We start from the raw sequence: 13,853 nt of genomic DNA, 5'->3' as shown, positions 1-13,853 counted from the left end.
CCAGTCTAGGTGATGCTGGCATCGGCCACGATTCGGATAGTGCTTTTTACGTACCACCGGCACGGAAGCCAGTCTAGGCGTCGCTCGCATCGGCCACAATTCGGATAGTGCTTTTTACGTACCACCGGCACGGAAGCCAGTCTAGGCGACGCTGGCATCGGCCACGATTTGGATAGTGCTTTTTACGTACCACCGGCACGGAAGCCAGGCTAGGCGTCGCTGGCATCGGCCACGATTCGGATGGTGCTTTTTACATACCACCGGCATGGAAGCCAGTCTAGGCGTCGCTGGCATCGGCCACGATTCGGATGGTGCATTTTACGTACCACCGGCACGGAAGCCAGTTGAGGCGACGCTGGCATCGGCCACCTTCAGATAGTGCTGTTTAGATGCCACCGGCTCAGGGATCACAACTGCAGTTTCCATTGATTTTGATGTTGGTGTACTTGACTCAATGGATCTCCTCAAGCACAGGGTCGAAATGGTGTTTCTTCACTTGCCACCAGGTGCCAGTCATAGGATTGGTTCAATTTCGATTTCACTTGCCCCAACAGGTCTTCGCAAGCAGAGTTTAGTGTCCAATGAAGTGGGGTTGGCATGGGTGCCTGTCGTCGGATGAGGTTCGATTTCGACTTCGCTTGCCTCAACAGGTCTTTGTGTGTCCAAAGGAGGAAAGACATCAGTTTACAAAAACATTTTCGCCGACACAAATAGTACAGTGAATGCCTTTCTTCACTTGTGTGTTAAGTATGAATGTAGCTCTAATTTACAACATATTTTTTAATTAAATAATTTTGAAAATTCTTTACATATTCTTGTTAGCCTCTTGCGCCTCTCTATTCAGGTAGATTTATGATTAAAGGTAATGAGTATCCATAACTACAATATCTAATGTGCAACTTTCTCGATTTAAGACGTAGAGTGTGATCTGAGGGAGGTGTTGCAGCTATTTTTAACACATCAAACGGCCATGTAGGTCAAAGACGAAATAAATTCTGTTCATCCACCACAACTTTATTTCTTCGTAATTTTCTTAATATTGCAGTTTAAATGAAATTTTACAGATACGTTTCCGAAAGTGTGTAGATGAAGATGAAATTTTTTTTAATGTTTTTTTTTTCTTCAGAAAGAAAAGATCTTCGGTCAATAAATGGTGAGAAAGGTATATTTTAAACTAGTCGTTAATTTCGTTATGATCACTATAACATCGTCAGAGGATCCCTCAAATGTTCCCAGTTTATATTTTAACTTATGACTAGACAAGTTGAAAATTATCAAATTACATTCCAAATGTCGTATGCTAAACGTAAAGTGGAGTTTTTTTTTTTTTTTTGTACTTTCTGAGTTTTTGTTGATAAATAAATCCTGATGAAGATTTCTTAATGTTGTGCAATGGTCACCTGCAAGTCGTTGAATGGTTTCTAATTTTTAAAAAAATGGGAAAACAGTTTTCACTTCAATAGTATAATCGTCACTTACACCTCTGAAAACGTATATATCTGCTAGGTTTCGTTACGAAAATGGGGGTTATTTAAAGATGTAAAGAAAAAAAAAAGATGGGCCCTAAAGTGTAGTTATTATCAGACAGATGGTTGTTTACAAAATGCGAAATAAAGACTCTGTCAAGCGAAATACGAAAACTAAAACCGTGTAGGAGCAGATTTTTTTAATGATTTATTCCGATTTTCATTAAATGCGTGGGGAATCTAGTGGGGAATCTAGAAGGCAATCCTTGAATTTAATCCTTAATTTTCACTCTAATTGTCGAAAATAGACTAAATTGAAAAAGAAATGGGATCTTTTCACTTTGACCGACACATTTAAAAAATAATTTTTTGTAACTAATACTTTTAAACTTAAATAATATAGAGTAAAATAAATTTAAAAAAAACATCCTTTGTCTCTAAAATGTTAAGATGTATCATAAGAGAAATTATGAACAAAAATCAATAACGGAAATAAAATTTAGAACGAATCAACGGAGGAACCTTTACAAGGCTGGCTGATTTACTAGAAATAGCAATGAAATTTCTCAACCCACACCCTCTTTGAACAGAAGATAGAAAGGATAATATATTCTAGACTAGGTTAAATTGTGTAGAAGAAGATAATATATTTCAGAAAATATATCCTAGTTTGAATGGATGCTGTTGAACGACCGATAGGACATCAAGACCGACCCAGGGTTAAATTAAGTGAAGAGATAAGTTCGGCAGAAAATGTCGGTAAAATTTCTGGAGACGAACAGAGAGAGAAATTAACTCCAAAATTATTAATATATTTTATTAAAAATACTTCTATGTGAAACTATTTTATATTTTTCAAAATTTCTCTTTTTAAACATTTACGGCCTGGAATTTCCCGACACAAAACTTTGTGTTTGCCTTGTTTTGACTCAATTAACAAATATTAATTAATTAAAAGGTGTTTATTATTATTTAATTTCATCATGTAAGGTTGGACTGGGAACCGAATATTTCCTCTTTACACTCATACCTGATATTTAATTTGATATCAGTGAAAATCAGTGAGTATATCCAAAAGTTCCTTTAAAATATTCTTTTTTGCTCCACGTTTTTTCTAATCTTTTCTAATCTTTTCCGTAAACTTCGAGTCGAGTTGATTCTTTTCGCCGGAATTGTTTTAATTCCTTTTCTTCAAATAATAAATTACTCTAAATCGTTGTTGTTTATGCTCAGGTCAATGTTGATTGATCAGACCTGTTATCAAAGACATTCCTCATATGACCACCACTGTGTATCTTTGACTCGTTACGTAATTAATCCTTGCCTTCTGTTGTTGATGCTATTTAACCCCTGGTCAGCATTAATTCGGATTCCTATAACTAATACATTCCGGCCACGACCATCGGACTTTACTTAAGACAGTCTACGTCCAGGACTTCGTTGTTTAATGTGTCCTTTCGTTTTCTGTAGATTTGGCTGCTATTTCTAGTAGGTGGAGCATCGACTTAACTAAATTCCGAGTCAGAAATGTCTAAAACAACCTAACAAGCATATATTTAACTTTATATTCAAATTTCCTTTGGCCTAATTGTTCATATCCCTATATTGGTGTTGTTATTTAGTCCTATGTCACAACTGGCGGAGCAGATCTGTCTCGTAAATTTTCTATATATTAATACATTCTCCAATGCTCACTTCCTTTTTTTATTTTAGAGATTTTGCAGCTTTTTTAACATGATTATATATATATATATATATTTGAATTTAGAAATTTTTATAATTACATATAAAACATGTATGTATATGATCCATATATAATTCAAAACCACATTAAAATACAAATCCAAAGCTGAATTAAACATAAACATGAGTGAAGGAAGAAATAAAAATATAAAGAAACCTCAATTCAACACTTAAGTGCCTCAGTTGGTTGCACATCAAAAGGTTCAACGGAACTTAGTGAAGCAAGTCAACACTCACTAGCATTATTTTGGGTAATACTGAGGCTGAGGCATTGGAACAGCCAACCCTCATGGACATCATCTGACACCTTGGTATAGTGAGTTGTCAACAACGACAAGAACTTCACTGTCAGCAGCCCAGTTCCTTCAAACATCTCAAACACAACAGGCTGGGGAAAATGGTTCACTTCAGGATTTTGTTCTTTTCAGCTACTGAAGCAGTGACTCTCCCATTTACTGCAGCATCCTAGTTGTGGGAAAGAGCAAAAAAAGTCAGAGACTGCTGTTTCAGATGATGTACCTACCTCTTGCCTAGAGACAAAGGGTTACACCATCTGGTCTCTTCCCATCAGTTCTGGATAATCCCACTGGCTCCAGAGCTATGGGGATATTAACTCAAGTCAGGGCCCACTTATTGATTAGGTTTAGCTCAATATGATCATGAAAACGACCAGCATTTAGGTAGCAAGACATACCATGAAGGCCTACGGAGTTTAGGTCTACTACAGCAACATCACAGTGGCCCACAGGCATCAGCTACTCTGAGTGCAGTGGAAATACACATCTCGTCCACACTGAGTAGGCCAAAACTGTTGGCCTCAGGCAGGGCATCAATCCTGAGAATTTCAAACTTGCAGAAAGTAGGTGACACATTGAAAATTGATCAGATTGATCAAAGAGAGAGTAGCACCTGAGTGCAGACTGTCCCATACTCTCTATCCACCAAGTTGGTTATCCGTTATTTATATTTATTTGGTAAATAAGGAAAATTATTTAAATATCAGTCTAGAGCTGATTTCCAAAAGATTTAGTACCATTAATTTTATATTTTCAATAGCTATTACTAAAATATAAATGTATTACATTTAAAAACAATTTCTTGTACTTTCTTGAAAAACGTTATCAAAACAGAAAGTAAAAGAATGAAAACTTCATCAAATGTCTATCATAATATCAAGCATCATGATGATACAATATGAGTTGGTATCAAAAAGTTCCTCGAGTAGTTGTGTAGCACACCAACAGATGGCAGCACGCAGTTGCATGTGCAGTGAGAGCTTACAGTGAGCTTTTTGAGGCAGTGTGCTGAGTGACATCACTCTGTTTACTATGCAAGTTGTGAGATTTGTGATTATGTGTCTGCTGTAGTCTGTGATTTTCTCATGGACAGGAACAAAGAGCTGATATAAAATTTTGTGTTAAACTTGTGGCTACAGAAACATTGAGCATGCTTCAGCTAGCTTACAGCAACAAGGTAATGGGTCTTACACAATGTTTTGAGTGACATGGGTGCTTCAAAAACAGAAGAACATCCCTGAAAGATGGTGTGTGATCTTGAAGACCTACCATGAGTGTTGTCCCCTGAAATGTGGTAATTCATTCCCCAGAACCAGAGCATCAATCAAGAGTTTTACTGCAACATTTTCAAGTGTTTGAGGGAGGACATTCAGCAAAAGTGACTGGATCTGATGAATTGGATTTTTTAATGAACTGAGTTTCTCATCAAAAATAACATAGTATCACTTCCACACCCACCCTATTTGTCAGGTTCAGTACCTGCAGACTTCCATCTCTTCCCCAAGATGAAAATGCAGCTCAAAGGCTGCCATTTTAACATAGTTGTCGAGATCCACAGCGAATCATAGAAGATCCTCAACTCCCTTATGGAAAATGACTTCCAGGACAGATTCCAAAAGTGGCAGGAATGCTGGGACTTGTGTATTGCTGTGCAAGGTGACTATTTGGAAGGAGATGATGTTAAAACTTAGGTAAATAAGTTGTTTTTTATTAAACATAACTCGTCCAGGAAACTTTTGATACTGCCTTGTACATTATTATTGTCAGTGGCATCATTATATCATACAAGTGTATTATTTCTCAGACTATTGTCATACAGTTGTTGTATAGATGATGGTATCATCATACAAATGATGTGTAGACCATGCAATGTTCTTGTCATGCAAATACTATATACAGGCCATACATTGTTCAGTAATAACCATTGTACATTTTTGTCATACACACTTTAAATAAACTATATATTTTCTCATACAAATACTGTATAGACAATAATGATAATAATGGTTTCCGATTTTGGTTCAAAGCCAGCAATTCTGGTGGAGGAGGTACGTGGATTACATCAACCCTTGTGCTCAGCTGGTTCTTATTTTATCAATTCTGAAAGAATGAAATGCTGAGTCGACCCCAGCAGCAGTATTTGAACTCAGAATGCAAACATGGATGATATATCATTGAGGATCTTACTTGGAAGGCAGAAACAAAATGGTAACAGTATTGTTCAGTTAGCATTTTTTTTATATGTTGAATCATGCCTCTGGTCATCCTTCCTCATTACTTTCGCTCTATCTTCACCTAATCCTCATCTTAGTAGTTTCTCTTCTCAACCACTACTTGGCTTCTGCATCAATTACCAGCCCATTGTCCTTTTAACATTGTTTTTTGCCATATTTTTGATGAAATTTATTTCCTTTATTTCAATGAATTTTGAAGAAATGAAAGATGTTCTAAAATAACTTGTCAATGTTAAGCTAGTATTTGGAACAAAATTTTGATGAAAGTTTAATTTAGATCACTTTCAAACATTGGGTTTGTCTTTAGGAGCTAAGGATGGCAAGCAGGTTGGCATTAAAGGCGATAATACTGTTATTAACGTCCTTTGTGCAGTTATGATACATATCTGAGTCTGATTTTTTGGATCCAGCTTGTTCCACTAATGTACTTAGGTACTTGGCTAAATGTTCATCCATGTCTGATCATGATTTTTTTTTGTTTTAATACTCTTTGATCATAGTTACAGTTTACTTTTTCTTCACTTGATAACTTTATAATTCTCTTTGCATTCTTCCCTTCATGGGACTGCCACATTAAGTTGGCAACATACCATCACTATGTCATGCTGCTACTGTATAAAATGTAATATTTCTATTCTCAAACTCACTGAATGCATTTCACTTGAAATCTATATGTTTTCAAAGGCGCATAAGCATCGACAGATAGCAGGCCATGCTACTCCAGACTGATGATAAGCAATGACTCTGAAACTAGTCTCTGGATGCTGGCTTTGCTGGGTGGAGGTGCTTATCTCCCCTTTGGAAACATGACACAGAAAATGTGTTATGACCAACTGGAAACAGTGTTTCATAGGGCTAAATAGCAATAACATTCTTCCCTTTCATGGGACTGCCCCATTAAGTTGGCAACATACCATCACTTTATTTATTGTTTCCTCTGTCTGCCTTTGTGTCATAGTAAACTTTTTCATTCATCTGGTCATATGCTTACTGATTTTCTTATTTTAAATTTCATTATAAACTTTGGCTTCAGTTAATAATTTAAACTTTGAGGTAAGACATTTATTATTTAATTACTTCCTTAACTCTTGGTAATATTTTTTATACCTTTAAACAGGAGGAAAGGTAGTGTCTATGATCCTTTATGAGGCCTCTGAGACTGGATGTGTGTTTAATACCTGAATGGTCCGTTGTATATAGCCAAGTTTTAAATGTGAACAGCATAATCTCAAGATATGAACTGTACTGTTAAAGGGCAAACCACAAGTGGCAGCTAATGTAAAAGTCTTTAGATATAGAAATTTGTTTTGTAGCTAATAAAATCATCAACTAACAGTAGCAGTATTCACCGGGATGCTGTAACTCCAACCATTGGCAGTGTAAGAACTATTACAAACTGTACATCATCATCATCATCGTTTAACGTCCGCTTTCTGTGCTGGCATGGGCTGGACAGTTTGACTGAGGACTGGCAAGCCAGAAGGCTGCATCAGGCTCCAATGTGATCTGGCAAAGTTTCTACAGCAGGATGCCCTTCCTAACACCAACCACTCTGAGAGTGTAATGGGTGCTTTTATGTGCCACTGGCATGAGGGCCAGTCAGATGGTACGGGCACACTCTGGTGGTACTGGCTCAAAAGGTGTTTTTTTTATGTGCCAGTCTGGTGGCACTGGCAACGACCATGCTCGAATGTTATTTTTCACATGCACAAGTGCCAGTAAGGCGGTGCTTGCAGCACTCACGCTCGAATGGTGCTTTTTACATGCCACCAGCACGGGAGCCAGTCAATGGCCCTGGCAGTGATCACACTTGGATGGTGCTTTTAACGTCCCACTGGCATGAGTGCTAATCAGGCGGTACTGTAGTTGGCCATGTCAGCGACTTTGATTTTGATTTCACTTGCCTCAACTATTCTTCGCAAGCAAAGTTTATTGTTCAATGAATGAAGGGTACTGATAAGTGGGCTGGTTATACACCACTGGCATAGGCCACAGGTTATGGTCTCACTTGGCTTGCTGGGTCTTCTCAAGCATAGCATATCTCCAAAGGTCTCGGTCACTAGTCATTGCCTCGGTGAGGCCCAATGTTTGAAGGTCATGCTTGACCACCTCATCCCAAGTCTTCCTGGGTCTATCTCTTCCACAGGTTCCCTCAACTTCTAGGGTGTGATACTTTTTCACACAGTTATCCTCATCCATTTGCAACACATGACCATACCAGCTCAGTCGTCTCTCTTGCACACCACATCTGATGTTTCTTAAGTCCAACTTTTCTCTCAGGGCACTTACACTGTCGTGTATGCACACTGACATTACACATCCAACGGTGCATACTGGCTTCATTCCTTGCAAGCTTACGCATGTCCTCACCAGTCACGGCCCATGTTTCACTGCCATTTAGCGTGGTTGTTCGTACACATGTGTCATACGGTCTACCTTTTACTCTGAGCAAGAGGCCCTTTGTCACCATCGTAGGTAAGAGCTCTCTGAACTTTGCCCAGGCTATTCTTATTCTAGCAGCTACACTTTTAGAGCATCCACCCTCACTACTGACTTGGTCACAGTTTTTCTCCCTGGAATGTGAGAGAAGTTGTTCTTTGCTCATTTTCAATGTTTATTGCTCCTGAGCATTTGCCACATATAAAAAATATCTTCCCAGTTAGCCTTCTTTTGATATTACTGCACATCTTATGTGTCCATAGCTTACACTGGGTACATACTCAATAATGATGCTCTGCAACAAGATGGATAAAGGTGCACCTTCAGATAAACCATACTTCTGTCTCCTCTCTTGCTCTCTCTCCCTCTCTCCAGCTGTTAAATTTTTGATGTTCTACAGGATCAAGGCATAAAGGTCAAAATTAAATGAGACACCTCCACTACTAGTAAAGGCAGTATTATGAAGGTGGCAGGCTTGAAAAGCTAGAAGCTGCTAACTAGAAGATACATACTTGTAACTTAAGTATAGTGGTCATCGGTATGTCAAGATTATGCTCAGATAAAGTCTATCAAATAGTAAGCCTTGCATTTATTTTTCATATTCATCAACTATGAAGGCTTTCAACTGTGTAAGAAGAGATGGCTTATTTTAAGGTCTCTGCTCAAAAGATTTGGATATTGTCAGGCAGTTCCATCAAGTAGGTATGTCACATTCTCTTTTTGGAATGACATCTAGCTGCCTTTCTATTTGCCTTGGGAATAAAGCAGGTTTGTGTACTTGCCCCATCATTATTTACATGTATTTGGAAATTTTTTTTACTGGTGATTTATTCCTTAGAAGATATCCAGAAAATTACACATCATTTTGAAAGTGTAGTGACTGCTTTTAGCTTATCACTATATATGAAAAAGACTGAAGTCTTGTATCAGCATAAACCTGGAATGCAGGAACCTTTGGCCATCATAATCACAGTACTTCATGGACACAAAGGTGGCTTTCTGCATACAGTCTGATGAAGTTTTTTGAAAGTTTGATTGACTCTCGAAATGGCAAGGCATTAACCTGTCATACAAAGTGTCTTGAGCAGTAGTTCTATCCTGACTGCTCTCTTGTAGCTATAAATATAGTAGTACTATCTTGACTGTGCCCATTACTCTTGTGACTACAATGAGAACTTGATATCAGGTTGTTAATATGAAATGTCCAATATTCTTATGCACAAATTTAACACTTGTTAACTCTAATGTTTCATCCTGACAATTCTTTGTTTTACAACACTGAAGAGTTACATCATCACTTTACGAAATGCAATTCATGGTGTCTGATTCTATTGTGAGATTTCTCTTGAAAATCAGTTTTTGTGAACACATGGATAAATCAAAACTTTGTATTGTTTATGAAAATGAGTTCCATCATGGAACCAATGCATTCCAGACATCTCGAAACATCAATGAGGTTTTTGGTGAAGATGTGGCAAATGAGCGCACTGTATATCGATGGTTTGAGAAGTTCTGGTCTGGTGACTTTACTCTTGAAAATCAACCCCTAAATAGACCTGAGACCAAGGTGGATAATGATGAGCTGTTTTAATTCCAACTGTATTGGACCATCTGAAACAAATCAGCATAGTAAAGAAGCTGGACAAGTGAGTACCACACAAACTGAACAAGCATCAAATGACACATCGGCTTGAAACTTGCTATTCTTTGCTGTCATATCATTAAAGCGAACCATTTTTGCATCATATTGTTACGTGTGATGAAAAATGGCTTCTTTTCAACAATATTAAGCGTTCTACATAGTTGTTGGATAGAGATGTAGTGCCCAAACACAAAACAAAAAAGAATATTCAACAAAAAAAGTTAATGGTGTCTGTTTGATGGTCCAGTGCTGGTGTCATCAACTACAGCTTCGTGAGATATGGTAAGTCAATTACAGCAGATGTATACATCAACCAACTGGATGAAATAATGAGTGAACTTAAAACAACTGAGATTGGTCAATAGAGACAGGCCAGTTCTCTTGCAAGACAGTGCTCGACCACATGCACAAAGAACACAACTCAAGTTACAGGAACTGAACTTGGAAATACTCTGTTATCCACCATATTCAACAAACCTTACACCAACCGACTATCAGGTTTTCCAGGCATTAGACAAGGTAAAATCTTTAAATCTGAAGAAAATGCACATGCAACCTTTTGTGATTTCATTGCCCCTTGCTCTCCAGAATTCTTCACTGCCAGCATAAATAAGGTACCAATAAAATGGCAAAATTGTGTTGATAATTTAAGTGCATACTTTGATTAACTGCATTGCTTTTTGTTGGCATAAAGTAAAATAAACTTTCAGTTCAAAATCAGATATTTCATTCTTAAAGACCTGATAGTACTTGTTGTTGAAATCAGACAGAAACCAGGAGCAAAGCTGAAATTGGCTAATTGGTTGGACATATTGTGTATCAGTCAGTGGCTTGATTAAATACTTACTGAATATTTTATACATACCAACAGCATGTAGTAGAAAAACGTGAGACAAATTTTATATTGTAAATACTGTCATATACATATGTAGACATGGATAAGCATATATGTGTGTATACTATAAGAATACACGTATATTTGTGAGTGTGTGTTAGTGTCTATGATTGTGTGTACTTATATATATGTAAGGTTATATGTGCATATATGTGTCTAAGACATTGTATCCATTCACCGTTAGACAGTGGTGAGAGGGACAAACACACACACACACACGTGTGTGTATATGCATGTCTATATACATGTATATGTGTGTGTATACAACCTTCACAAAGTAACAGTCATGTATACAACTTGAACAGACACACATCAGTACATAAACGTACATTCACATGTACATACACATGTACACACACACAGCCACGTCTACACTCTCTCCTAAATAGTCACATACATACATGAGTATAGGCATGCACACATGCATATGCATGTACACAAATGCATACGCACACAAATACATATATACATACACACATGTACACGCAAGCACACACACACACACACACACACACACACACACGTACATATATATCATGAACTGTTACTTTCTCAGATGCAGCCTGGAATTTTGTCAGCGAACAGGTCACGGTCTCAAAGCAACGAAAATATTTTGACAAACTAAACTTAAATGTTGAAGTGAATCTAACGGATTTTGTGTTTTTCTTAAATGGCTTATAAACACCTACAGTGCAATTGTTATATAGTAGTTAGTGTACAGGGTAATATTATTTTTGTGTGTGCAAAAATATTAAGATGTATTTCTATTTGCCTACTCTCTGGGGTAGAAAGTGCTTTGAGCGTATTTTATTTGATTCAATTAGTTGAGTCTTCGAATTCCAAACTTTTGATAAAGTTTTTCTTATTTTTCAGAGCAATAGTGTATCAAATCTTTTTCACCAAAAATGCCTAAGAAACAAACTGTGATGGATAATTCAATGGAGGATTTGAAGAATGACAATGGAGATGCCAGTATTACAAGTTCAATACAGGATGAAAAATCTGGTGATATGTACAAGAAACGACGCTTACGTAACAATATTGCAGTACGCAAATGTCGCAGCAAAAATCGTTTGAAGGCAAAAGAAACTATTGACAGAGTGACACGATTGCGCAAAGAAAACCAAGATTTGCAACAAAAAATACAGACCCTTAATAAAGAACTGAGTTTCTTAAGGGACTTATTTGTAGGACACAATAGCTCAATGGAAGAAGGTCATTGCAATATCGATCTCAATTGTCCAGAGAAACAAAATTATACTGATCATGAATATTCTGTGACTCACAAAACAATAAAATCAGAGTAAGATTGATTTTTTTATGCATTAAAAAAACAAACAGACTATTTAATTATTGTCAGAACCTGTCTATAATCATGAGGGGGTCGGGGACTGAAGAGAGACAAAATAACCTAGAAAAACTCAAATATTTTTAACCCTTTGTCATCTGCCTGAAAGGATAACTTATTTAATTTTCCCTTGTAAAATCTTTATCTTAAGTTTTCTAATTAAGTTTTCCAGACACTTACTTAATGACTTGAAAGAGTTATGATATTAATTCACCCTGAACTGTGTGTTGTTAAATCATAATTATTGCATGCAATTTGATGTATCAGTTGCTTAAATTCTTTCAAGGCTTTCTATGAAATTGAAGTTGTATAATTCCAGTTACACTGCAATTCTTTCTTGCATTTATTTTTTTTATTTACTGTTGATTTGAAACTTAGATGGCTTTTTATTTCGTTTTCAGCAAAATGTTTATTTAATGTCTATAATCGTTGTAAGAGATTGTGTTTGTGCATGTATGCAGGCATGTGCATATGCAAACCAATATGTTCAGTCAGGTGGCAAACTGGCAGAATTGTTAGTATGTGGGGCAAAATGCCTGTCTTTACATTCTGAGTTCAAGTTCTGCTGAGACTGACTTTGCCTGTCATCCTTTTGGGGTTGATAAAGTAAGTACCAGTTAAACACTGGGGTTGATGTAATTAACTTACTCCTCCCCAGAACTTGCTGGCCTTGTGCCAAACTTTGGAATCAATGCTTTCAGTCATTACATATCAGTTCTTTATTCTCATATATATCTTTGTTAATATTTTGGTTGATATTGCTCTTAGTTATTTTTGATATCTTCTTCATTTTATGAGACAGGCATCAAAACTCTTAATCAATAATTGCATTCTGGATTTATTCTTTATACAAAACATAAAAGAAAATACCAGTAATTTATTTATATGTTGTACCTTATTATCAGAGCAGGAGATGAATGACAGAAATACATAAATTTCAGATAAAATATAAGTCACTAGAGGAAGGACATCACTCCAACCTAAAGCTTGGTCAAAATGGATTTCACTGACAGCATTTAAAGACCAGATGATGATGTTAGATCAACAGACCACTCAAGAACAGGAACAGCCTATCCAGTGGACTGCACAGCTACTCATATATATATATATATATATATTAGCATTATGACCTGTTGTTGCCGGGTCATAGTGCTAGTGCATGTATATATGTGTGTATATATATGTGTATATATATATGTGTACATATTACATGTACATCTGTTTGGAAGCACTCTGTCGGTTACGACGATGAGAGTTCCGGTTGATCCGAATTAACAGAACAGCCTGCTCGTGAAATTAACGTGTAAGTGGCTGAGCACTCCACAGACACGTGCACCCTTAACGTAGTTCTCGGGGATATTCAGCGTGACACAGAGAGTGACAAGGCCGGCCCCTTGAAATACAGGTACAACAGAAACAGGAAGTAAGAGTGAGAGAAAGTTGTGGTGAAAGAGTACAGCAGGGATCACCACCATCCCCTGCCGGAGCCTCGTGGAGCTTTTAGGTGTTTTCGCTCAATAAACACTCACAACGCCCGGTCTGGGAATCGAAACCGCTATCCTATGACCGCAAGTCCGCTGCCCTAACCACTGGGCCATTGCGCCTCCACACATCTATATATATACATCTACACATAAAATACAAAATACAAAGTTATATCTTCATATCGCTAGTGATAACAATACTCAAAATATATAACAGACTGGAATTGTAAGCCTGTCTCTTGCAATTTCGCTCAATTGTATCTTTCCTCCCTCTTGTATAGAAGTGTGGCTACAATCCAGCCTACC

At 37.1% G+C, this 13,853-nt stretch overlaps 1 protein-coding gene across 3 annotated transcripts; it reads left to right on the top strand.

Moving 5' to 3' along the window:
- Nucleotides 1-1,990: 1,990 nt before the first annotated feature.
- LOC115211850 (CCAAT/enhancer-binding protein gamma) lies at nucleotides 1,991-12,395 on the top strand. 3 transcript variants are annotated; one of them, XM_029780570.2, is made up of 2 exons: nucleotides 1,991-2,527; nucleotides 11,589-12,395. In XM_029780570.2, the coding sequence occupies exon 2, from the start codon at nucleotides 11,621-11,623 to the stop codon at nucleotides 12,020-12,022; it is 402 nt and encodes a 133-aa protein (XP_029636430.1). In that variant the 5' UTR covers nucleotides 1,991-2,527; nucleotides 11,589-11,620; the 3' UTR covers nucleotides 12,023-12,395. The 3 variants fall into 3 exon arrangements, with proteins under 3 accessions (XP_029636430.1, XP_036359049.1, XP_036359048.1); XM_036503156.1 differs by lacking the exon at nucleotides 1,991-2,527 and adding an exon at nucleotides 4,900-5,196; XM_036503155.1 differs by lacking the exon at nucleotides 1,991-2,527 and adding an exon at nucleotides 5,533-5,713.
- The last annotated feature ends 1,458 nt before the right edge of the window (nucleotides 12,396-13,853 follow it).

The sequence above is a fragment of the Octopus sinensis genome, linkage group LG5 (assembly GCF_006345805.1).
Source record: "Octopus sinensis linkage group LG5, ASM634580v1, whole genome shotgun sequence".
Classification (NCBI taxonomy): domain Eukaryota; kingdom Metazoa; phylum Mollusca; class Cephalopoda; order Octopoda; family Octopodidae; genus Octopus; species Octopus sinensis.
This window is presented reverse-complemented; position numbering and strand designations above follow the sequence as displayed.